Genomic DNA, 27,039 nt, shown 5'->3' with positions numbered 1-27,039 from the left:
AATGGTTTATAGTTTTCATTATATAAGTCCTTTATATTCTTTGTTATGTTTATTCCTAAGTATTTTATTTTTTTGTTGTTGCAATCGTGAAGGGGATTATTCTTTTGAGTTCCTTCTCAGTTGTTTCATTGTTGGCATATAGAAAGGCTATTGACTTCTGTATGTTAATTTTGTATCCTGCGACCTTACTGTATTGGCTTACTGTTTCTAGTAGTCTTTTTGTGGATTCTTTGGGGTTTTCGATGTATAGGATCATATCATCTGCAAAAAGTGATACCTTTACTTCTTCTTTTCCGATATGGATGCCTTTTATTTCTTTGTCTTGTCTGATTGCTCTGGCTAGATCCTCTAGTACCACATTAAATAAGAGTGGAGAGAGTGGACAACCCTGTCTTGTTCCTGATTTAAGGGGGAAAGCCTTCAGTTTAGTGCCATTTAATATGATGTTAGCTGATGGTTTATCATATATGGCCTTTATCATGTTGAGATATTTTCCTTCTATACCCATTTTGTTGAGAGTCTTAAACATAAAATTGTGTTGTATTTTATCGAAAGCCTTTTCTGCGTCTATTGATAAGATCATGTGGTTTTTGTTCTTTGTTTTGTTGATATGGTGTATTACGTTAACCGTTTTACGTATGTTGAACCATCCTTGAGATTCTGGGATGAATCCCACTTGATCATGATGTATTATTTTTTTAATATGTTGTTGTATTCGATTTGCTAGTATTTTGTTTAGTATTTTAGCATCTGTATTCATTAGAGATATTGGTCTGTAGTTTTCTTTTTTTGTGCCATCCTTGCCTGGTTTTGGTATGAGGGTTATGTTGGCCTCATAAAATGTGTTTGGAAGTATGGCTTCTTCTTCAATTTTTTGGAAGACTTTGAGTAGAATAGGAACCAAGTCTTCTTTGAATGTTTGATAAAATTCGCTGGTATAGCCGTCAGGGCCTGGACTTTTATTTTTGGGGAGGTTTTTAATGGTTTTTTCTATTTCTTCTCTACTGATAGGTCTGTTTAGGCTTTCTGCTTCTTCTTGACTTAGTCTAGGAAGGTTGTATTGTTCTAGGAATTTATCCATTTCTTCTAGGTTGTTGAATTTAGTGGCATAAAGTTTTTCATAGTATTCTACAATAATTCTTTGTATATCTACGGTGTCCGTGGTGATTTCTCCTCTTTCATTTTGGATTTTATTTATTTGAGTCCTGTGCCTTTTTTCCTTGGTAAGTCTTGCCAAGGGTTTGTCAATTTTGTTGATCTTTTCAAAGAACCAGCTCCTTGTTCTATTAATTTTTTCTATAGTTTTTCTGTTCTCTAATTCATTTATTTCTGCTCTGATTTTTATTATCTCCTTTCTTCGGCTGGTTTTGGGTTGTCTTTGTTCTTCTTTTTCTAGTTCCTTAAGGTGTGAAGTTAAGTGGTTCACTTGGGCTCTCTCTTGTTTGTTCATATATGCCTGAAGTGATATGAACTTCCCTCTTATCACTGCTTTTGCTGCATCCCATAGATTCTGATATGTCGTATTGTCATTTTCATTAGTCTGTATATATCTTTTGATCTCTGCACTTATTTCTTCTTTGACCCATTCATTTTTTAAAAGTATGTTGTTTAGTTTCCACATTTTTGTGGGATGTTTTTCCTCTTTTTTGCAGTTGAATTCTAGTTTCAAGGCTTTATGATCAGAAAATATGCTTGGTACAACTTCGATTTTTCTGAATTTGCTGATGTTGTTTTTGTGGCCCAACATATGGTCAATTCTTGAGAATGATCCATGTACACTGGAGAAAAATGTATACTCAGTCACTTTGGGATGAAATGTCCTGTAGATGTCTATCATATCCAGGTGCTCTAGTGTTTTGTTTAAGGCCACTATGTCTTTGTTGATTCTCTGTTTGGATGACCGATCTAGAGCCGTCAGCGGTGTATTGAGGTCTTCAAGTATGATTGTGTTTTTGTCAGTTTTTGTTTTAAGGTCAATAAGTAGCTGTCTTATATATTTTGGTGCTCCTTGGTTTGGTGCATATATATTAAGAATTGTTATGTCTTCTTGATTCAGTGTCCCCTTAGCCATTATGAAATGGCCATTTTTGTCTCTGAGTACTTTTCCTGTTTTGTAGTCAGCATTATCCGATATGAGTATTGCTACACCTGCTTTTTTTTTTTATGTTATTTGCTTGGAGTATTGTTTTCCAGCCTTTCACTTTGAATTTGTTTTTATCCTTGTTACTTAGATGAGTTTCCTGTAGGCAGCATACAGTTGGATTTTCTTTTTTAATCCATTCTGCTACTCTGTGCCTTTTTATTGGTGAGTTTAATCCGTTTACATTTAGTGTAATTATTGATACTCGTGAGTTCCCTATTGCCATTTTATATCTTGCTTTCTGTTAGTTTTGTGTCTTGTTTGATCCTTCTCTTTCGTTTTTCTATCTTTTGTTTTTATTTGGTTGTATTCCATACATCTTTCCTCTGTTGCTATCTTTTTTAAATCATGTGCTTCTGTGGTGGTTTTTTCAATGGTGGTTACCTTTGAGTAATGAAAAGGGTCCCTACCCTGTTCATTGTAGGGAACTATTTTGTGAGTACTTTTGCACTCCATCGTCCTTTGCTACTGTTAATCTCCATCTTCTCCCCCTCTTTCTTTTTGTTGTTGTCACAGTTTAAATTTGGTTTTATTGTATTGTGTTCTTCTTGGAGCTTTTACTTGTGGCTCTGTTTTTTTTTGTTCTTTGTATCTGATGGGAGAACCCCCTTTAGTAATTCCTGGAGTGGGGGTTTTCTGATGATAAATTCCCTCATCTTTTCTGTATCTGTGAATGTTTTTATTTCTCCTTCATATTTGAAGGATAGCTTTGATGGGTATAGTATTCGTGGCTGAAAGTTCCTCTCTTTCAGGACTTTAAATATTGGGGTCCACTCTCTTCTAGCTTGTAGAGTTTCTGCTGAGAAATCTGATGATAGTCTAATGGGCCTTCCTTTATATGTTGTATTCTTCTTTTCCCTGGCTGCCTTGAGAATTTTTTCTTTGCTGTTGGTTTGTGTCAATTTCATTATGATATGCCTTGGAGTAGGTTTGTTGGGGTTAAGAAAACTCGGAGTTCTGTTTGCTTCTTGAACTTGAGGCTTTAGTTCTTTCCACAGGCTTGGGAAGTTCTCATCTATTATTTGTTTGAGTATGTTCTCCATTCCATTTTCTCTCTCTTCTCCCTCTGATATACCTATTATTCTTATGTTATTCTTTTTGATGGAGTCAGATAATTCTTGTAGGTCTATCTCATTTTTTTTAATTTTTGAGTCTCTTTCTTCTTCTCTCTGTTGTGCCTCAAGTTGCTTGTCTTCTATTTCACTAATCCTCTCTTCTATCTGACCTGTTCTATTAGCTAAGCATGTTACTTCGTTTTTCAGCTCGTGAATTGAGTTTTTCATCTCTGTTTGATGTTTTTATAGTTTCAATTTCCTTGGACATATATTCTTTGTGTTCATTGAGTTGTTTTCTGAGCTCCCTAAATTGCCTTTCTGTGTTTTCTTGTATATCTCTGAGTATTTTTAGGATTTCTATCTTGAATTCTCTGTCATTTAGCTCCAAGATTTCCAATATATTAAATTTTTTCTCCATAGATTTTTTCCTCATCTAGCTGTGTTACCTCTCTTTCTTTTGTATCCATGATATTCGATTTTCTCTTCCTTAATGGCATCTGAGGGTGGTTTTGTTGATAGTATTAATGAGATTTAATAAAGAATAAAAAGTTAAAAAAAATAATTTAAAAAAATGAAAAAAATTTTTTTTTAAAAATTAATAATGAAATAAAGAAAAATAAAATAAAATAAAACTTTTTAAAAAAGGAAATTATTCCCCCCCTCCTTTTTTCCTCTCCTCTCCTCTCCCCTCTTTCTTGAGAAAATCTTGTGGTGAACTGTGAATTATAACAAACAATGCCTGTGATGGAGGGCCTGAATTGGGGAAAAGTAATAAAGGGGCAAAAAAAAAAAAAGAAAAAAAAAAAAGAATAAAAAAGAGCGTATGGACCCACAAAAAGCAAATAAGGAAAAAATTTGGGTCAAGAATAAAATGATTTGCTTTTAGGTGTTGGTTGTCTAAGAGTTATGATGAGAGGAATAAGAGGAAAACGGAAAAATGGGGGGACAAATTAAAAAATTACTATTGTATTTAGTGGAACAAGAACTAGATAAAATGGGGAGCCAGGGATGGGAGCACTGCTAGTGAGTCAAAAAGGTGAAGTAAAAATCCCCCAAAATGCCACAAACATAAGTTTGAGTCCCAGATAAGATAATTTGTTTGTTATTGAGGTTTGAATGAGAGGAGATGTAAAGGAGAAAGGAAGAAACTAATATAGAGGGAGAAAAGAAAGAGAGAGAGAGAGAAAAAAAGAGGGAACCACTAAAAGAAGAAAAAAGAAAGGAGAGAGAGAGAGAGAGAGAGTGTTGGGTTTTGGAGTGCAACCCTCATAGAGAGAAAGGAAGAGAAGAGAAAAGATAATGGGAGATGTAACACTTATGGGTAGTGTAGTTCAAGGAGAGGAGAGAGTCAGACCGGCAGAGAGTTAATCGGCCAAATTGGAGGAGGAAAAAAAGTATCAAGAATGAAGATAAGAGAAACAAACGAACAAATATAATAAAATGGGATAGGTTATAAAGTCTGCAGATTATTCTTGATTCTGAGAGGTTATCTTCTTGCTTTTTCTTTTCTCTCCCTCTTCCTGGTCGGTGACTCTGTACCCCGGGTTCTGCCCCTTTGGCACGCTCAGGTAGAGGTTTGCAGTTGATAAGTCTCTATGACAATGTCATGTATTGTGCTTTAGTCTCGTTGGCAGTCGAGGCTCATTAGCATTTATAGGCTCCGACAGTGAGAGAGTCCGTGTTCCTGGAGCCTTTCTCCTAGTCTTTCCTTCCTCAATTAGTAGCCTGATAATCCAGCTATGGGGTTGCTGCTGCCGCTGCCTGGATAGTAAGAGGCTCAAAGAGTTGGCAACTCCCCACTCTATTTCCACTCAGCACAGGGCTCTGGGTAAGGCTCAGTCAGTCAGAGCTGCTAGCATAATCAGGCGGGCTTTCCGCCCACTCAAAGACCTCTGGCTCTGCCACTCTGTCCGGTAACACAGGCGGGCGCCCACTTCCGGGGCGCTTGGAGGAAACTCTCACTCACTCTCTGCGCACGCAGACCAGGATATCCGGCCAGCAGTCTCACGCTCTGAGTGAAACCCCCAACCGCAGGGAAAAGTTGCAGCGTTGGAATTGAGTCTCGCTCCGTCCCCGTGCGCGGCTTTTGCAAGGCGCTGGGGCGGCCCGAGATTCCGCTTTGGCCCACACAAAGGCCCCTGACTCTGCCCCTCTGTGCGATAACACGGGCGCGCACTGCCGAGGCACTCGGAGGAATCTCTCATTCACTATCTGCGCGCACAAACCAGGATATGAGCCAGCCTCTTTTCTTGGACTGCTGTCTTTAAATTATCTAGTTGTTGACAATACTTCTCCGAATTAAGCTTTTCGTTCGGGTTTTAAAAGCTCATAATGTATTGGTCCTCGAATGTCCCACCATATACACAACATTCTCTTATTCAGAGTCAAATTTGGTTTAGAGGTGGAAGGGCTAGGTTTTCCAGGTTCACAATATGCCCTTTTCCTTATGATGTTTTCGTAGGTAATCCACTTTTCATCCCCAGTTATCATTCGGTTCAAGAAGGGCTCGATTTTGTTCCGAGCAAGCAGAGATGTGCATATGACGACTTGATCATCCAAATTCTTCTGAATTAATTCATGTGGCATCCATCTTGAATATTTCCATACCAATCCTATAATCCGAATATGGTCCGAAATGGTTTGCTGAGCTGAATTAAGCCTTTTTGCGATCTCTGATATTGTCAGAAAAGGATCTTGCTCCAACATGGTCTTAACAACATTGTCATGGATCAAAGATGGTCGCCCAGAATGTGGCTTATCAGAAAGGTCGAAATCACCTGTTTCAAATTTTTCGAATCATCTTCTGCATGTCCTATCAGAAACTGTACCTTCACCAAACACTTTCAATAAATTTTACATGGTTCTGTAGCATTTCTTCCTTGTTGAAATTCGTATACAATACAGTGACATAAATGAACTTTATCAGTAGCCATGGGTACACTATGGCTTCACACATAAGACTAACGTGAATCAACTTTGTTTTAGTTAATTTGCTACGTCAGTATGTATACATTAAGTGATCAAATTAGAGAGGCACACATGTGCCAAACAAACGTGTTTACGTGTCGAAACTTGTTGTGATAGAAACGGACAGAACTTTCCAGTAGACCTGATATTTACAAATTAGAAACTAAAAAAAATTGGGGGGACGTGCCAAAAATTTTTTGATTTGAAATAAATAAAATCCATACACTTATAGCACTGTATATAGCAAGATAAAAATTTCATGTTTGCTATAGATCAGGTCTTATTTTTCTGAAGGGGATTTTATCCAAATGTTGTATTACCATTGGCAAGATCCGGGTCTAGAATCTGCTCTTAGTGCTTTGTTTTGTTCCGTCCTAGCCTTTTTTTTTTTTAAACAATGATTTTTAAATTTCTTTTTTTTATTTTTTATTTATTCATTTTTAGAGAGGAGAGAGAGAAAGAGACAGAGAGGGAGAGAGAGGAGAGAGAGACAGAGAGAGAGAAGGGGGGAGGAGCTGGAAGCATCAACTCCCATATGTGCCTTGACCAGGTAAGCCCAGGGTTTCGAACCGGCGACCTCAGCATTTCCAGGTCGACGCTTTATCCACTGCGCCACCACAGGTCAGGCCCGTCCTAGCTTTTGGACCAAAGTAATAACCACGTATTATTTTTGCCAGAAATTCAGCATTGCCACTTATGTATTTCTTAACAATTACACAGTGTTCTTGGCTGTCACGAAAATTACTTTGCTTAAAATTAATATATAAAAATCAGTAAAATCTGTCTAGCCACTCCCAAAAAACTGACCCTGCCAGAACAGATACACATATATTTTTATATATATGTATCTCTGTCTACACATATATAAAAAAATATGTGTGTAGACACAGATACACAACATACACGCACTGCATATTTGTAGTATTCCAGCTAAGAGATGACTAATAGCAAAATTTGCAGTCCAATTACTTACATACTTTGAGAAGAAAAGATAACACCAACAATGTGTATTTTAATTTGTTTTCTATTGTCAAGAGGTAGGGGTTGGGAATATTGTAATGGATAGTTTATTCATACCTTCAAATGATCAAATATATGGGATTTAGGAGTACTGTTACAAACACTGTGTGTGCATATTTATTTACATAGAAATGTAACATTGAGTGAATTTGGTAGGAAATGTTGATAATCAATAGATTATTGATTGATGTCTTGGATCTTCATTACCAGCTCAATAGAGAAATATTGTGGGGAGACATTTGTATTTTCTTAAAACAGAAAGTGTAAAAATTTTCCTGTTTTAACCAAGAACGAAGGCGAGCTTTTAGCCTTTCGCTTCCTGAGTGGCCACATTCCAGCTGTGCAGACTGGTCATAGCACGTCTGCCAATCAGAGCAGGCCCGACAGGGAAGCCCGCAGATGCTGAGTCTTGTTTACATGCATTGTGACTCTGTTTCTCCCCTCCTCCTGTGTAGAAGGGAGGAAGATTTGCAGGGGAATTTGGGATTGCAGGCCTAAATAAACTGTACGAAACTAGGATCACAGCCACAACAAATGGTATTACGGACAGACTGAGCTCATTTTTAGCCACAGGTAAGAGTTGTTGCTTTGTTATCTGAGGATAGCTGATCTGCACCTAGTTTCTAGCTTTACTTTGAGACATTATACTTTACTTTTGTTAGCAACACTAGCCGGCTAAAAACTGAAGAGCAACATTGGAAATGTGATTATAATGTGTGCTGTATTGCTTATGACTAAATTTTTAGTACTCAACAAGTGAAAAGCCATGATATTTTTATTTAAGGGCAGGGTAAAATCAAGTTAAATTAAAGCAAAAGTTTTAAAAGCGGCAATACCACTAAGTCACTGTGTAAAGAAATTGAAACCAGAAGCATATTAACAGTGTGCATTCGGGAGAGCATTCTATCTAACAAGTATGTTTTATTGCAATATTCTTTGTTTGTCTTTCAGAGGACAGTGTCTTCCTGTGTACTCTCCTAGCTTTTTGGTTTAAAAACATTTCTTTATGATTATGAACTCATTCAGAAGGCATTGACATATGCACTTAACTATATAAATCTGATTCCTTTTCTTTGATAATTCTCTCCAGGAGTTTTACAGTACATTTTATCTGTATGCAGCATAATTAAGGAGAACAAAATAATTCATATATAATCTTTGTTTAGAGATTAAATTTTATTATATAGTAATGATTCAGAAGATACTTTAGAAAACTATTTTGACAACATTGCATAGGATTTTATTGTGGTTTTCACATTGCTTTGTGTTGTTCTTTTTTCTATAGCACTAAGACCTCTTTTACTTCACCTTATTTATTTTTAAGCATGTACTGGATCAAAAAAGACAACCTGTGGGTTTTGTGATTCTTCTTGTATATAATAGTGTTCAAGTTGATTAACGGCATTTTACAGCATTCTAAAGAGGCACTTTTGAAAACATCAATCAGTCAACTCTATCTCTTACCCTTTGGGAGGCTTTCTCAACCTCAGCACAGTTGACATTTTGGTGAGATTATGCTTTGCTGCAGAGTGATTGTAGGATGTTGAGCAGCATCCCTGGTCTCTCCCCACTAGATGGTCAGTAGCTCCTTATTCTTTGGTTGTGACAATAAAAAATATCTCCAGACGTAGCCAAATGTTAGACACAGCCCAATGTCCTCTGGGGAAGGGATTGTGAAGTCACCCTGGTTGTAGACCACTGCCCTGTAGCCCACTAGATCTAATAACCTGTGAAACATTGAAATCCAATTTCTGAAACGCTCTGGGTGGTAGAGAGTTAAGGATGAGGCAGTACTCATCTTAGTGTGTTTGCAGATGTTGCTGTAGCTGACTGCTCATTCTCCCCCCTCCCCATCCTGTTAGAAGTTTTTGCCAACCGTGTGATTCATGGAATGATTTTTTGGAGCTGAGTAATTTGTGGCTTTTCAGTTTCCTTACTTTCTTTCCTTTGTTTTGTTTTGGTTTTAGCAAAGTGTTTAAAATAGCAAAGATCTTTGAAATGAAATAATACATGTAATAATATATTTTCCAAGTAGATAGATGATTTTAACCAACATGAAAACCATATATGCTGGTCTTTTGCTGTATCCTCTCTGCCTCCTCTGTCAGTCCGCTCAACTCTGATGAAGAGCCATCTGCAAGAGAAGACATGGCAACCTTTGAACAGTTCCTGTGAAATCTAATGGTATAGAAGCTGGTATTTAAGAACTTATCCAGGGCTTTTAAAGAGCATTTTGACATGTCACCATCTTCTTTTCTTACAGATCGCAACGAACGAAATAAACCAGAACATCGTTCTTCCAGGTATGAACTTACAATATTTAATATTTCTGCATAAAGCTTCCCATGCATGTATCCTTAAAGAGTTACTGTAGATTGGAATCTTCGATGGCATTCAAAGAAGCTTTACAGGGAAATATTATTCATTCTCTGAACAGAATTTTTTAATAAAATTATTGACTACTGGGAAGATGTATTTTATTTTGAAAATTTATATCAGTGATAGGTAAATCCTTACAAAAAATTATTTTGTCCCTATTTTCTCCTTTTTGTGGTATATTTTCTCACCTTTCTTTAGTGTTTTCTAAGTGTGGATTGCTTTTTTTCCTAATTATAAATGAACATGGGATCATTGCAGAAATTTTAAAGATGTTATTTATTGATTTTTTTAGAGAGAGGATGGGGGCAGCAGGAAGCATCATCTTGTAGCAGTTGCTTCTCGTATGTGCCTTGAACAAGAAGTCCAGGGTTTCAAACTGGGAACCCCGGCATTCTAGGTCAACACTTTATCCACTGCGCCACCACAGGTCAAGCTGGACTTCTCTTTATAACATGGTCCTGGCCACTTCATTAAAACGAATGCTGAGGTCCCCAGTATGAAACCCCTGGTTTGCCTGGTCAAGACAATTATGAGAATCAACCGTGAGGAGTTAATGCTTTCAGCTCCCCCACCCTGCCTGCCCTCCAACCCCACCTTATCTCTCTTTTCTTTCTCTAAAGTAAATAAATTAAATACCTTTTACAAAGATTTTTTAAAATAAAAACATTGAGAAACAAAACAAACTAGTCTGCCTTTCATTAGCTAGAGATGGCTGGCTACCATTAAAATTTGGTGTAATTCATGCTGGATTTTTATTAGTATATATGTTTTCCAATTGAATCCTTTAAGTTCTTGTTAGACAATTTCAAATGCCAGAAAGGTTGTATTACTTAAGCCTTTTAGCCACTCTTGTGAGAGAGTGTTTCACGACATCTTCACTAGCACTGAAGAGTATTTTTTAAAGTCCTTGTCAAACTTACAAGTCGAAAATTGTTTGACTTCCACTCCTAGGCCAAAATTCAATTTTTTTAAACCAACCTCTGGGAAGGATGGTTATTTTTCTGGTATTATTTTCTCCTTATTTTACGTTCCATTGCTTTTCTTGTTGCATTTTGTGTTGTGGGAATGGATAAAATGGTGATAATGCCATTCTTTGGGTTGGCTGGCCTGGTAAACAGAACCCTGATGCTTGTGCATGGTATCAATCCCTAGACTGCATTGATTTCAAATGAATAAACCATGAATGACATCCTTAGTTAGAACAGCAATACGTTCTGCAGAAATTGTCAATAAAAAATAAGTTAGTGAGACCTACTCTGGGTGGTTTGAAATATAAGGCTGATATATTTCAGGTATAATTCACATACATTAAAATTCAGTCTTAAAAAAAAATTCAGTCTTTTTAGTGTATGATTCTGTAAGTTTTGACAAACATACAGTTATGTGACCAACACTATGGTCAGAAAAGATTGTGAGATTTTTATTTTTAATACTTAAATAATAATAATAATAGGAAAAAAAGACAGTGTAAGAGAGAGAACTTTGACAATGACTTAACTGTGAGTGACATAAAGTTGGAATGAGACAGTCAGGACCTATAAGACCTTTGACATACTGAAGGTTTGAATCAAGCAGTATGAGTTTTTTGTGTTTTTTTTTTTTTTTTTGTATTTTTCTGAAGCTGGAAACAGGGAGAGACAGTCAGACAGACTCCTGCATGCGGCCGACTGGGATCCACCCGGCACGCCCACCAGGGGCGATGCTCTGCCCCTCCGGGGCGTCGCTCTGTTGCAACAAGAGCCACTCCAGGGCCTGGGGCAGAGGCCAAGGAGCCGTCCCCAGCGCCCGGGCCATCTTTGCTCCAATGGAGCCTCGCTGCGGGAGGGGAAGAGAGAGACAGAGAGGAAGGAGAGGGGGAGGGGTGGAAGCAGATTGGTGCTTCTCCTGTGTGCCCTGGCCGGTAATCGAACCCATGACTTCTGCACGCCAGGCCGACGCTCTACCACTGAGCCAACCGGCCAGGGCAAGCAGTATGAGTTTTAATTGGAACAAACCTAAATCCTTACACTTAGATCTGAAGGAACAACTAAACATGAGATTGGGGAGATGAGACTTAACAATATGTTTAAAAAACTCTTTAGGATTTAATTCTTCATAAATCCAATGTGAGTCAGAAGTTTTACATCATTGTCTCCACTTCCTCAAACACATCAGCATTGTTAATTACATTGAAAGAATTAAGTGTCCAGTATAAAAAAATATAGTAGCTCTAGTCTAGGGGTTGGGAACCTATGGCTCGTGGACCAGATGTGGCTCTTTTGATGGCTGCATCTGGCTCACAGACAAATATTTAATAAAAAAATAATGTTAAAAATATAAAACATTCTCATGTATTACAATCCATTCATTTCCTACCACTCATGTTCATGGTTGCGGGTGGCTAGAGCCGATCACAGCTGTCCTTCAGGACAACACCAAATTTTTATTGGATAATGCGTAACATACACAGGTCATTGTGAGGTCAGGAAGTAAACTTCCCTCCTTTTAATCAAGTAGCCAGCTAGCTAATTGTAGAAACCCTTTTGACGAAGAAGATGGCTAAAAGAAAAAAAGATGAGAAGTATCGTACTTTTCAGCAGGAATGGAGAGAGGAATTCGCCTTTGTGGAGAGAGCAGGTTCTGCAGTGTGTCTAATATGCAATGATAAAATTGCATCGATGAAACAGTCAAATATAAAGCGGCACTTCAACACACATCATACTACATTTGCATCGAAATATCCAGCATGGAACAGCAGGAAGAAAGCATGTCAAGAGCTACTGTGCAGAATGCAAGTTAGTCAGCAGCAACTCCATGTTTGGACCCAACAAGGTGACTAGAATTCTGCTAGCTCTGCTGGTGCTTTTAGCAATTGTGAGAAACGGAAAGCCATTCACAGATGGGGAGTATGCCAAAACATTCATGCTTGATGTTGCCAGTGAACTTTTTGATGACTTTTTGGATAAAGACAAGATAATCAAACAAATAAAAGACATGCCTCTGTCGGCAAGAACTGTTCACGATCATACCATCATGATGGCAAATCAAATTGAGGCAACACAAGTGAAGGACATAAATGCAGCACCATTCTTTTCTCTCGCTTTGGATGAGTCAACAGATGTAAGCCATTTATCCCAGTTCAGCGCGATTGCAAGGTATGCTGTTGGTGACACACTATCTGAGGAAAGTCTTGCTGTTTTGCCTATGAAAGAGACAACAAGAGGGGAGGATTTATTCAAGTCTTTCACTAAGTTCGCTAAAGAAAAAAAATCTACTGATGGATAAACTTATCTTGGTGTGTACTGATGGTGCTCCGTGCATGGTGAGGAAAAACAGAGGATTCCTACGGCTTCTTCGTGAACATGAAAAGAGACCCATCCTAAGTTTTTACTGTATCCTGCATCAGGAGGCGCTTTGTGCTCAGATGTGTGGCGAGCAGCTTGGTGAGGTGATGTCGCTGGTCATTCGGGTGGTCAACTTTATTGTTGCCTGAGCTTTAAATGATCGCCAGTTTAAAACACTGCTGGATGAAGTTGGGAATAATTATCCTGGTCTGCTTCTGCCCAGCAATGTGCATTGGTTGTCAAGAGGGAAGGTGCTCGGCTGTTTCGCGGCTTGTCTGAGTGAAATCCAGACTTTTCTTGCAATGAAAAACGTCAAGCATCCTGAGTTAGCTAACACTGAGTGGCTCCTGAAGTTCTATCTCATGGACATGACTGAACGTCTGAACCAGCTCAATGTGAAAATGCAAGGCGTTGGAAATACAGTGTTATCCCTTCAACAAGCAGTGTTTGCATTTGAAAACAAGCTGGAACTCTTCATCGCTGACATTGAAACAGGTCGTTTACTACACTTTGAAAAACTGGGCGAGTTTAAAGATGGCATGCACAGCAAATGACCTTGCTCAACATCTTGATCTCCAGCAGCTAGCGGACTTCACATCTAATCTCCTGCAGTCATTCAAAGCATGCTTTGGAGAATTTTGTGAGCGCACTCGTCTTTTTAAGTTCATCACCCACCCACACGAGTGTGCAGTGGACAGCACCGACCTGAGTTATATCCCCAGTGTCTCTGTCAGATATTTTGAGCTACATGCTGCTGACCTGAAGGCCTCAGACATGTGGGTGAATAAGTTCAAGTCACTGAATGAAGATTTGGAAAGACTTGCACAACAGCAAGCAGAGTTGGCAAGCAAACACAAGTGGGGAGAAATGAAAATACTTCAACCCGCGGACCAGCTGATTGTCAAAACTGGAACATGCTTCCCATCACATACCACACACTGCAGTGTGTGAGTATTGCTGTACTGACAATGTTTGGCTCAATGAGCAGTCTTTCTCACATCTAAAGGATGTTAAGACCAACCTATGGTCACGTTTAACGGATGGAAGTCTCAACACCTGCATGAAGCTTAACCTCACCATGTATCAACCAGACTACAAAGCCATCAGCAAAACTATGCAGCACCAGAAGTCGCATTAATGGTAAGAAGTACTTAATTCATCATTGGTTAGCAACAGCATAACAACGTTATTAAAAAGAATTCAGAGACTTATTGTACTTTAAAAGTGTTGGTCTTACATAAAATGCACACATTTACTTATATTTAGTGTTAAACATATTGTATGGCTCTCACGGAATTACATTTGAAAATATGTGGCGTTCATGGCTCTCTCAGCCAAAAAGGTTCCCAACCCCTGCTCTAGACCATTCTTTTGATATGGTATCCAATTCTGGGTCCCCGGGGGCCTTGAAAAATCAAAGTGTACAGTCCTTAGTATCACTTGGAGGGCTTAAAAACCCAAAATACAAAAACAGAGCCTCCTGCTTCCAGAAATTCTCATTCAGTAAGTATGGAGTGAATGAATCTTGGGAATCTATATAGAGAAGAAGTCTCCTAGTGATTCTGATGGATAGCCAGGCTGGGAACCACTGGGATGGAATACAGCAGCTGAGTGTGCTCGGGGGTATCAAAGAGAAGAGTGGGGTAGAAATCAAGGCAGGTCATGAGAATACCACATAAGGAATTGAGAGAATTTAGCCTGGTGTCGAAGTTTCAGGGAGGTGTATGGGATAGAAATAACTGGCTTCAATCATGTAGAAGGCTGGCCTGTAGAAGAGACTAGCAAAATTATTCCCCATAAGTGCTATATTCTCCACAAAGAGAAAATGGAGATCCTTGGAGGAATGGCTGATTCCAGATCTGGGGAAGGGGGAAGTACAGGTTAGTCTGGACTTCTGATATGACAAAAAGATAGAAAATGTTCAATTGTGTCAAAAAGGTCTAGAAGAGCCCTGGCCCAGTTGGCTTATTGGTAGAGCATCAGTCTGGCGTGTGGAAGTCCCGGGTTTGATTCCTGGCCAGGGCACACAGGAGAAGCCTCATCTGCTTTTCCACCCCACCCCCCCTTCTCTCTATCTCTCTCTTCTCCCACGGCCAAGGCTCCACTGGAGCAAAAGTTGGCCTGGGCACTGGGGATGGCTCCATAGCCTCCGCCTCAGGTGCTCGAGTGGCTCCAGTTGCAATGGAGCAACGGCCCAGATGGACATGCCAGGTGGATCCCAGTCGGGTGCATGCAGGAGTCTGTCTCTCTGCCTCCCTGCTTCTCACTTCAGGAGAAAAAAAAAATAGCCTAGGAGGCAGCTTCAGGAGGCTCCCACTAGTCAAATTAGGGATAATTTGATTATTAACATTTTAGGCCCTGGCCGGTTGGTTCAGTGGATAGAGTGTCGGCCCAGCATATGGATGTCCCTGATTTAATTCCCAGTCAGGGCAAACAGAAGAAACAACCACCTGCTTCTCTCCCCCTCTTCTGCTTCTCTCCCTCCTTCCCTCCCATAGCTAGTGGCTTGATTGGTTCAAGGGTTGCCCAGGCACTGAGGATAGCTCAGTTGATCCGAGCGTTAGCCCCAGACCAGGTATATCCTGATTGGACACATGTGGGAGTCTGTTTCCCTTAAAAACAAAAACAAACAAAAAACATTTCAAATTATAATGGATTCTAACATATTAATTAGCTTTTTAAAAATATAAGCAGAAGAAATCCTAGAATCAGAGAATCATAATTTGGTAATGGTCAATGTAATCCTTGATTCAAACAAAGATCCTCAGTGGCTCCTAAAACTTGGGCTAAAAGTTGTTGGAGGAATAGATACACACGCTTAAAATGTGCTATTTGGTTTTTAACTACAAAGGAGGAAAGGTACTTTTTCTTCTCTTTTCTTTTCTTTCTTATTATTAAGTGAGAAATGGGGAGGCAGAGAGACAGACTCCCGCATGCTCCCCAACCAGGACCTACCTGGCAAGCCCCCTACAGGGTAATGCTCTGTCCATCTGGGGAGTACCTTCGTTGCTCAGCAGCCAAGCTATTTTAGCACCTGAGGTAAGGCCATGGAGCTATCCTCAGCACCCGGGGCCAACTTGCTCAAACCATTCAAGCCATGGCTGCAGGAGGGGAAGAGAGAGAGAGAGAGAGAGAGAGAGAGAGAGAGAGAGAGAGAAAAGGAAGAGGAGTGGAGAAGCAGATAATTGTTTTTCCTGTATGTCCTGACCAGGAATAGAACCTGGGACTTCCACATGCTAGGCTGACGCTTTACTGCAGCTGTACTTTTTCAATGAAGAGATCTGGTGGTCACATTCTTAATCTAAGTTGTCAACCTATATATCATCGTTAGTGAGACAACCAGACAGTATGTTCCTTCAGCTGATGCATTAGCAGTACCATAGATAGCACTTATATAGTAGTAGTCCTGGCAAAAAAATAATGATGTCATGAAATATACACGAGGCTCTAACAATATTCTAGATTAAAAGACACTATGAATTTCTTTTCATTTAGAATTTTAAAATCAAGATTTAAATTAAAATACTTTGGGGATAATTAAGATTTTTTTAAATTTTATTTTATTGTATTTTTCTGAAGTGAGAAGCAGGGAGGCAGAGAGACAGACTCCCACATGCGCCTGACCGGGATCCACCCGGCATGCCCACCAGGGGGCGATGCTCTGCCCATCTGGGGTGTTGCTCCGTTGCGGGTGGAGCCATTCTAGAGCCTGAGGCTGAGGCCACGGAGCCATCCTCAGTGCCCCAGCCAACTTTTCTCCAAGAAAATTTTAATGTGAATTTATTTTAGATATTAGTTTATTAACATTACTCTTTTTAGATGTTTAATAGGAATGCTGTCCTGTAGGAGAATGTCTTTATTCTTAAGAGGTAGATGCCAAAATATTAGGTGTTATTTAGTGTTATGTTTGCAATGTACTTTCAAATGATTCGTGAAAAAATAACACAACAATCGATAAAACTGAGCAAATATGGGAAGATTAATAATTGATGATTAGATGAAAAGTATATGTGTGTTAATTGTACTGTTCCTTCAACTTTTCTATAGACTGGAAAATTTCAACAAAAAGTAGCAATGTGAGGAACTGTTCTGTGTGTTCCGTGGAGCCCCAGAAGGCAGACTGTGCATCTGTGGGTGGAACATTGAGGGGCTGGATTTCTGCACAATGTGAGGACGGCTTTTGTGAGGTTGCTGGTCAAAGATGGAATGACCCACTCTGTGAGGGAACGCTGTCAGGGGAAAGCTGGACAAGCTGATGCTGGGAACAAACTAGAAAAGATTTACACATGATTGCAGCCCTTTGCCCATTCTATCGCCAAGAAATATTTGTTGAGAGGCCCTAATCCAGGCTCAGGTTACAAGAGAAAACCAGAGAAGTCTGTGCCTTCATGGAGCATGGAGTACCCACTGTTTTGGACTTACACTCTCAATCTTCAAGAGCCTGTCAATTCTAAAATTATCACCCAAGTCTTCAGTGTTTTGATATTCTTAAGAGTATTTAGAAAATATTTTATTCTTTAATTTCTAGTGTATGCTATTAGGTCCTCCAGGACTATACTCTAGCTATAGTAACCCTAGCTTAGTATAGTGAGTGCCGGGGCAACAATAAACCCCTAGTAAATAAATGTTTGTTGAGTCAAGGCTAAATGCAATTTCCAGAAAGAAAGGGAAATGCCAATATTTTCCCTTTGCAAATTGGGAAGAACCTGACTCTCAAAAGCTTGCCCATGTCTATTGTTGAATGTTTGTTACAGCAACAGCCAGAAGGAATGCCTTATGAGAGAGGAGACATGTTTTTCTAGGAAAGGCCATTGTTTTCTGCCTGGGTGTCTACCGAGAGATTGGCAATGATCCGTTCTTCCCTGCCATCCTCAGCTGAGCAGAGCTACCCCGCCAGGCCAGCAGAGCATCAGGCAGATTAATGCCTGCTGCCCCAACAGAGCAGGAAGAAGGAAACATAAACAAAAAGTCATTTAATTTAGTTTGGTGGTTCTCTTCAGGCTACTTGCCTGCAAGAATGATGGGCTCAAAGCCCAGCAAGGATGAGAGAAATGCATTTCTTTTGTTTGTTTTTCTAAAAGACAAAACACTCTGACAGCTTTCACAGTGAGAGATCAATAAATCTGGGGCGTCTGCCTGTTCTTTCCTTTTGGTGCTGAAATAAGAAGGGAAGCCTAACTCTTACCAAGTTAAAATTTGATCAGGTATAGGCCAACACTAAGACCCCATGCTAAAAAACAGTGCTGAAGCATTTTTATGTCTTGCTGGGTGCTTTTAGTTTTGATGTTGGCAATTAAAATTTTTGCTTTTTGCTGACTGACCAATATGGAAGTCGGAGATGTCTGAATTCTTCTTGTCCTTTTCTTATCTGTTTAGATATACTATTTCCTATATTGATGCCCCATGGGACATTTTTCTGTAGGCTGTTTATCAGTATTTAAGAAATAAACATTCATGCACACAATGTTTATGTAATGGTAAATTAAAACAAAATTAAAGGTATTTCTTTACTGTGACTCCACTATGAGTCTTTGATGTACTAAATAAAGGACATTATGAAACTCCAAGTGAGAGATGTACTATATAGGATTTAAAATTTTTGTTCTAATTTGTAACTTCCTTTTCCCAGACACTATTAATAACATCTAGAAAAATGTACTATGGAGTGGCAGTTTGGTAAACTAATCGAGAGGGAAGTAGGAGCTAAAGATAATAAAGTTAAGCCCTGTGGCAGTTGGTGTCACAAATGGAAAATTAGAAGCTGTTTTTTTGTTTGTTTGTTTTTACCACGCCACTAGCTCTGAGTAATAGATCCCAGTGACTTATGTGGACTGCAGAACTAGCTACTTTGTCTTAAATGTTTTACCTCCTACAAGGAAATAATGGACAGCAGCAACAAAAGAAGGCAGCAGGACAGAGAAATCTAAATCTGTTTCTCAGAAATGATCATTTGATTCTTAGTCTTTCTAAAGCCTTCTTGAAACCACCTGCTATAATCTCCTTCGATGCCTGTTCATAAAATTCAATGAAATAGAGTGAAAATCACACACACACACACAGAATTTGAACTCAATATAGTGATTCTAAAATTCATAAGGAAAAAAAGGATAACCAAAGTAGTTTTGAAGGCCAAGAGAGGGAGGGAGGAGAACTTTTGGAAGGAAGTAAGATCGAGTTTTGTTAGCAAAAAGAGAAACAGGCCAATGGAAGGAACAAAATCAAGTTCACAACAGACATAGATGGGCAGATACAATTTTGTATTGCGTGCTGTGATCCACGGGCATTACAGATCAGCGGGGAAAGTGGACAGGTCAACACATGGTGCAGAAACAATCGATTACCCATATTTATAAAAATTCAGATGCAGCTTGTTCTGTTTTATCATGTGAAGTAGAATCTAAAGTCATAAAAATACAAAAGTAAAACTGAAATATTATATATGAGACTATCTTTATGGCTTTGCAGTTGGGAAAGAGTTCTTAAGGCTTAACAAGTACAAACCACAAAGAAAAAGATTTGACTATGTGAAAAAAAATCTAAAACTTACATACATGAAGCCACAAAAGCATTAGAAAAGTCAAGTCATGGCTGTGCATTGCTCATAGATGACGAAAATCAGTGCCCAACATAAAAAAAAAAAATACACATCAGGAAGAAAAAGACAAATCACTCAGTGACACAGGTACGGGGAACTTGCAAAAGATGAAACCCAAGTAGACAAAATACAGTGTGGCCTGAAATGTACCCCACACAGGGAGGTACTCAAACTCAACATGCAAAAAATATTTGCAGCACATAGTTAAGTACACTAAGAACTAATAGTTGATGGTGTTAAAATTCACTTTGTCATTAAAATTTGAAGGGGTCTTGGTATCCTGATGTTGATCTTATAAAGATATTGAAGATTTTATTTTGACATTTTATCATCATCACATTGTGGTTTAAATAAACTAGCTAAAAGCAAAAGATTTCACTTGTTTTGCTTCTCTCCCTTCTATATATGTCTTTTAAAATGTCATGCTCTGGCCCTGGCCGGATGGCTCTGTTAGTTAGGTATCGTCCTGAAGCACAGAGGTTGCTGGTTCAATCCCAGGTCAGGGCACATACAGGAACAGATTGATGTTCCTTTCTTTCTCTCTCTCTCTCTCCCTTCCTTTCTCACAAAAATCAATAAATAAAAAAAATGTTTCCAATGTCATGCTCTGCTGGGCTTAGTTTAACTACTATAATTCTGTAGCATTCCCCTGGCCATATGTTTTGATTCCTATACCTCTGTAAACTATAGCATGTGTGTAATTACCTTCTGGCATTATGTTTTCTAAGCTATAAGAGACACATTAGTTTTGCTATAGCATCTGTAATGCTATAAACGGGGTGAAAAATTAAAGTGTATACAGGTTTTGTGGGAGAAAAAGTCCTTCTGCTGTGGGAGATGTGAAAGGATTATTAACATTTTATGTCATTCTACAGAGAATATATATATAAATATATATTTTGTTGTTTTACTGTAGTTTTAAAAGGTGTCACTGTAGCATTTCCCCCTAGGGCGATGGGAATGAAAAGAAGCATTGATGTGGTGATTCAGTTGGGTAATTGAAAGGTCTTATCAGCTGGCCTATCACTGCCAGTTTAGTGTGGCACTTAGTACTTAGTGTGGGGGCTTCTCTGAAGTCGTTTCAGATTAAACTCTCAGCAGGAGTTAACTTTGGAACAGCAGCTGCTCCTGTTTGATTACCTCTCCTCAAGATGGGCCTGTGAGTGGGGCCAACCATTTCTCAGCAGTCTAGGGAGCATGTGAACTCCTGGCCCTTCTGTTTTCTCATCCTAATTCTTTCCTCTCTTTCCCTTGGGTTAGTTATATATTGTATTAGTTACTTACTTTTCTTCAGTATAATTTAGAAGCAGTTGTTTACACAGCTCTACAAAGTCTATATTAAATAGCCTTTAGTTGAGTAAACCCTGTATACATTTTTGTGGATCTCAGTCTCTCGCTAAGTTATGGTTTTACTCCAGCTAATAAATATCCTTATACAACAGGACTTTAATTTTTAAAAAATATTTTCTCTTACTGACATAGCATATATCACATTCTTCAAATGTATTGATTAGTACTGTGAACCACAAAAGTATACAAATTCCTGGAAGAATCTCAGTATGGACAGAATTGCTAAACAGTCATTCAGTAGCCCGGTCACGTCCTGTCTCTATGAACAGTAAACTGCGGTTGATCAAAATTTAGTCCTGTCCTTATACATAAAACCCTCTGAAAACCAGAAATCAGGCCTGGTCCCAAAAAATATAACATCGGGGTTGGGGTTTTCTTTTTAATTAAGTGCTCCTCCAGGTCAGCGATTTTCAACCAACATGCTTCCAGAGATGCACTGGTGGCTGCAAGAATTTTTAAAACACGCAATCAGTACCTGACTATTTAGTCAGGGGCAGTGACCCCTTTTCCCTTAAACTGTCAAATTAAAAAATTCCAGCAGCCAACACAGTAATAGTCATCCAATGTGAATGACTCAAAATTATATCTTATCAGATTGGCAAAAAATATATTTTTGATGGACCGCAGAATTTTAGTAACTAGCTTATGTGTGCCATAAGATGAAAAAGGTTGAAAATTGCTGCTCTAGATCAGTGTTCAGTTCTGCCCTAGTGACAAGCTTTTGTCACTTCTGATCCTGTTCCGGTTGTCAAGCAGCTTTCCAGAGATGCAGAGTGAGCCTGCCCACCCTGCGTAGCACTTAAATGCCACAGAAGTGAGGCAGGCACGCTAAAGAAGGACTTGTTTATGACTCTCCCTTTGGAAAGGAGGAGACTAAGAATCGGATGCTTCAGTGATTAAGAAGATGGAAGAACAGAAGGAAAGTATGGTTTGTCTCATTGCTTTAGCAGGGGTCCCCAAACTTTTTACACAGGGGGCCAGTTCACTGTCCCTCAGACCGTTGGAGGGCCGGACTATAAAAAAAAACCTATGAACAAATCCCTATGCACACTGCACATATCTTATTTTAAAGTAAAAAACAAAACGGGAACAAATACAATATTTAAAATAAAGAACAAGTAAATTTAAATCAGCAAACTGACCAGTATTTCAATGGGAACTATGCTCCTCTCACTGACCACCAATGAAAGAGGTGCCCCTTCCGGAAGTGCTGCGAGGGCTGGATGAATGGCCTCAGGGGGCCGCATGTGGCCCACAGGCCGTAGTTTGGGGACCCCTGCTTTAGAGTAACAGTATCTAGAATACAGGGTGGGGCAAAAGTAGGTTTACAGCTGTATGTATGGAAAGTAATACAAAAATGAATAAATAATAGTACAGGAATAAACTGTTTTGCGTCCTCACAGCTGTAAACTTACTTTTGCCCCGCCCTATACAAACATCTCCTCAATTGTAAACCTGTTTCCTGGAGATGATACTTGTTCCTGGCACCCTGCCTTGTCCAGGGGTGCTATTAAAGGATGACAAGTAGGACCCAAAGTTGAGCACCAGCTGTTGCTCAATAGTTTTCTTTTGGTTACAGATTCTAAATAGAAGCTCCAAGTAGAAAAAGTCCTCGTAAGCTGAACTGTACTGTTCAGAATTTTTCTACATTGTAAATTCCTATCTTTAACACCATTGCTCTTTTTTGTTTTAAATGAAACTACATTCACTTGTTCTGATTATACAACAGAGTATGTTCCTAATAGAAAGTTTGGAAAAAATAAGTATATAAAAGAAAAAATTATAATTCCATCTCATAGTTAATCACTATTTTGATACATTTCTGGTTTTTATCTTCTCATACAATACTATAATTTTAACATAGAGGCTCATGAATATACTGTTTTTAAGTTGTTTTCCTTTAACATTATATTGTGAGTGTTTTCCAGTTTCAAGTCTTATAAATTATGATTAAGCTCTTTGCTACAAAGTAATACATTTTTATTATACAAAGTTTATTTTTTTTTAAATTACAGTCACTCATGGTCCAACCTCTGAATACTGCTGATATATTGGTGGTTCAGCCTTTCTGCTATGCATATGTGGTGTAACTTTTTTTCTTTTTTTTTTTTTTTTACAGAGACAGAGAGAGTCAGAGAAAGGGATGGACAGGGACAGAGAGATGAGAAGCATCAATCATTAGTTTTACCTTGCGACACCTTAGTTGTTCATTGATTGCTTTCTCATATGTGCCTTGACTTTGGGCCTTCAGCAGACCGAGTAACCCCTTGCTCGAGCCAGCAACCTTGGGTCCAAGCTGGTGAGCTTTGCTCAAACCAGATGAGCCCGTGCTCAAGCTGGCGACCTCAGGGTCTCAAACCTGGGTCCTCCACATCCCAGTCCGACGCTCTATCCACTGCGCCACCACCTGGTCAGGCTACTTGATGTAACTTTTTAAAAACATAATTGGGATCATACTGCACATAGCATTATATAGTTCCTCCTTTTTTTCACAAAGTAAGAATTTTTAAACATTTTCATAAGATACGATCTTTAATGATATTCCATCATGTAGGTATACCAAACTTTAATTATTTTGCTATTGTCAGACATTTGGGTTATTTCCAGTTTTTTCTATTTTAAGCAATGATGTATTATAGTTCTTACACCTGCATTTTAAAGTACCATCACCAATTACCTTCATGTGATAAAGTCCTAGTAGTGGAATTAATAGATTTAAGTTAATGAATCAAAAACTTTTTTTTTTCAGACTTTTATGTATTCTCAACAGAATAACTTTAAAGATTTCTTGCTCTATGTTGCTTATGGATGATCCAGAAGAAAATAACCAATTAGAACTTTGTTTGTTTCAACTCCACTAATACTCTACGGCCATACCACCCTGAATGCGCCAGATATCATCAACTCGACTCATATTTTTATGTTAGAATTCTCAGATTTGTTAACCGTAACCCATTTCTGTAATTTTTAGTACAGGTCCCAAAACAACACTTTCCAAAAGAATCTTGTGATTATCGATAGCCCCTGGAAATCCCTAGCCTGGAGCTTTCAGAGGCTTGGTCTGGGGGCATTTAGGAGTCGGATCACCTGGATTAGAGGCATAGACATAAGTGCCTATCCCTTGATCCTCTATTTGAAATCAAGACTGCGCTCAAGTTTGGGGAACTTTTAGGGTGACCCAAAATTAATACAAAAGAATACTCCCAGATCACGCCCGACATTGGAAAACTTTAGGGCAATCCAAAATGAGTTTTGAAAATACTTTTTTCCAGCTGTGTGGGTCCTACTCCTCTTGGTAAAAATCATTCAGAAAGGTAGTGGAATAGAAGGGGAAGTGCTGGGTTTGAACTTCCAGCTGCCTGAATTGGAATCCAGCTTTCCCACTTAGGAGCTGGGTCCCTTGGGCAGTTTCTGAATCTTCTTGTGCCTCAGTTTTACTCATCTATAAATGGGGTTGATAATAATACCTCTTAGGGTTATTATGATTTATTTAGTTGCTGTATCAATTAAGGTTCAACCAGAGAAGCAGAACCAGTAGGAGAAATTTATTAAAAGATTTATTGTAGTTAATTGGCTTATCTGGTTGTGGGGGCCAGCCAGACAAGTCAGAAACCCATAGGGCAGATCCCAGGAAGGGAGGCTGGAACTTATGCACACTGAAGCAGCATCCACAGGCACGACTTTTTCTTCATCAAAGAAGCTTCAGCTTTGTTCTTAAGGCCTTTCAACTGATTGAATGAGGCCCACTGAGAGTATCTAGGATTTTCTCCCATACTTAAAATCAACTGATTATGAACTTTAACCATATAATTTTGTGTTTGGCTGAATAACTGGTAACTGTAGCCTAAGCCAGGTTGACACACAAAGTTGCTTTGGACCTCGGTTAGGCAGACTAAACCTACTTGGGAGTGAGTATCAATGTTAACTCTGCTTTTCAAACTCAGGTCCCTGTAAATGCCTGTAGCCCTGTTCTTCCTGACAGATCTGTTAGTTTTGTCATAAGTACTGTACCATTGCATTAGTCTCTTTGGAGCCGGGGTGTCCGGTCACAGCAGGATTCTATGGAGCAACATAAACCAGTATCTGCATAAACACACTGGGTGGCATCTGCTCTAAACACATGCATGTTACCCTTACATGCTTCGATAAGCACACTGCTACACAAATCGACTTGTGTGGACTAGTGAAGTCTGAGATTGTCAGCAAGTGTTGAGTGGTCCCACAGAATTCTGCCCTAGTGACAAGATACTAGCTTTGGCTACTTAGAGAAAAGGTAGGGAGTTGGTTCTCTCTTTTTGCTAGCACTGAGTTTTCATAGCTGATTCTACGTAGCAGATGAATTTCCTTTTGGGAAGTTAATTGCGCTCCTTTGAGCATAATAAACCCTAACCTCCTCTCAGTCCGAACAGGAAGGCGGCTTCTTTGTTCCCTTTCTCAGAGTAGGAAGAGACCAGCCATTCAAGTAAAATAGCGAGTAGGAAAAGCACAAAAACATTGGTAGGATACTTCCTTGTGGTCTTGGGGTTCCAAGATTTTAGCAGTAGCTCTGGAAACAATGCCTGTTTAGTTGACCCTCTGTGGACTCACTCTCTAGGCTGACCTTTCAGTGTTTGGTTTGTCAGTCCTACAAAACGTTTACCTTGCGCAGTACTAGTGGCTGCAGTGGAAGCGGCGGCCCTTGCCTGCTTCTCTGTGAACTGCCTCCCGGCTGCAGGATAGGCTCCTGGAACCAGGTTTCCACACAGCCTTACCCCATTTGGCCATAGCTGGGAGACTTCTGGCCTCTGTTCTGTGATAATCAAGTTCTTTCTCTTGAAAGCCATGAGCCATGGTTTCCAGAGCTTGAAAATTATTTAGATTTCGGTTTGATTGGACATATATACTGATGAATACTGGCCAGGTGTGCCGATGAACAAGCAGAGAGAGTCCAACTGTAGCAGGAGATTTGAAGAGAGAAGCAGAGGTAGTGCGGGTCTCAGAGAAAGTGAGGAAGAGGAGGGCTTGTGCAAGACGCCCCCGCATTTCCCAGTTCAACATAGAGTTCACCTGCACTTCCCATCTGTGGGAATCCCGAGACACCCTTGTATGTTCATAATTAAAATGCTTTTTAGTTTGAGTTTAAAGGGGTTCCAGTTGCTTTCCCCCTCTCAAGATAATATAATGCCATAAGAAGAATAACCATGGCCCTGGCCGGTTGGCTCAGTGGTAGAGCGTCGGCCTGGAGTGTAGAAGTCCCGGGTTTGATTCCCGGCCAGGGCACACAGGAGAAGTGCCCATTTGCTTCTCCACCCCTCCCCCTCTCTTTCCTCTCTGTCTCTCTCTTCCCCTCCTGCAGCCGAGGCTCCATTGGAGCAAAGATGGCCCGGGCGCTGGGGATGGCTCCTTGGCCTCTGCCCCAGGCGCTAGAGTGGCTCTGGTCGCGGCAGAGCGACGCCCCGGAGGGGCAGAGCATCGCCCCTGGTGGGCGTGCCGGGTGGATCCCGGTCGGGCGCATGCGGGAGTCTGTCTGACTGTCTCTCCTGGTTTCTAGCTCCAGAAAAATACAAAAAAAAAAAAGAAGAAGAAGAAGAAGAAGAATAACCGTAATGACATTATAATTTAGAAATGAAAATTACATACTAAACATACTTACATTGGTTTTAGGTTTTAGGACTAACCCAGACTATATAGCCTTATTTCAGGATTTATTTCCACCTAGGTCAGGGTACCATGGATATATTGAAAAAACAGCAGAGTAAGTACTTTCAAGTATTTATGTACAAACCAAATCCCTGCCATATAATATATTGTGTGAAGAAAGAAATATATTGCTTGTCTTACACCCCTTGACATGTTATGTATTATGAATAAATTCCAGAAGTGATGAAAGCCTTAAATCATTTTCTAATACTCTTCAAAACACCTTCCCCCTTTCTCCACAATTGTCTCTGATTTAAATCTTCTAAACCCTGGGATATGCAGTGGAAGAAAACAAGTTCTCAGTGTTCCTTGGTGATTGATTCACAGTTGTCACTTATATAAGTGTTTTCTGTATTTTCCTCTCAACATTCAGCTGCAGGTGAATTTTCTGGTTTTGTTTGTTAGTTTTGCAGGTGAACTTTTTGAGAGTCAGGAAAGCATGGTAACTAAGAGCTCAGTCTTTGGAACCATACTGTCCAAGTTCAAATCCTGGCTTCATTATTTACAAGCTATGAGACCTTGGATATTTAA

At 39.5% G+C, this 27,039-nt stretch overlaps 1 protein-coding gene across 4 annotated transcripts in view; it reads left to right on the top strand.

Moving 5' to 3' along the window:
• Nucleotides 1-27,039, top strand: part of SH3D19 (SH3 domain containing 19) — a 195,456-nt gene that overhangs the window by 80,309 nt on the left and 88,108 nt on the right. For 3 of the 4 annotated variants that reach the window (XM_066386452.1, XM_066386472.1, XM_066386462.1), the window contains exon 2: nucleotides 9,446-9,485. In XM_066386452.1, the coding sequence (XP_066242549.1) occupies nucleotides 9,446-9,485 (40 nt within the window). Of the gene's footprint in view, nucleotides 1-7,645; nucleotides 7,756-9,445; nucleotides 9,486-27,039 lie in introns of those variants that run through there. The other variant, XM_066386480.1, reaches the window with a different exon arrangement.

The sequence above is a fragment of the Saccopteryx leptura genome, chromosome 1 (assembly GCF_036850995.1).
Source record: "Saccopteryx leptura isolate mSacLep1 chromosome 1, mSacLep1_pri_phased_curated, whole genome shotgun sequence".
NCBI classification, from domain to species: Eukaryota; Metazoa; Chordata; class Mammalia; order Chiroptera; family Emballonuridae; genus Saccopteryx; species Saccopteryx leptura.
The sequence above is the reverse complement of the archived record's forward strand: the minus strand, read 5'-3'. Positions and strand labels throughout refer to the sequence as shown.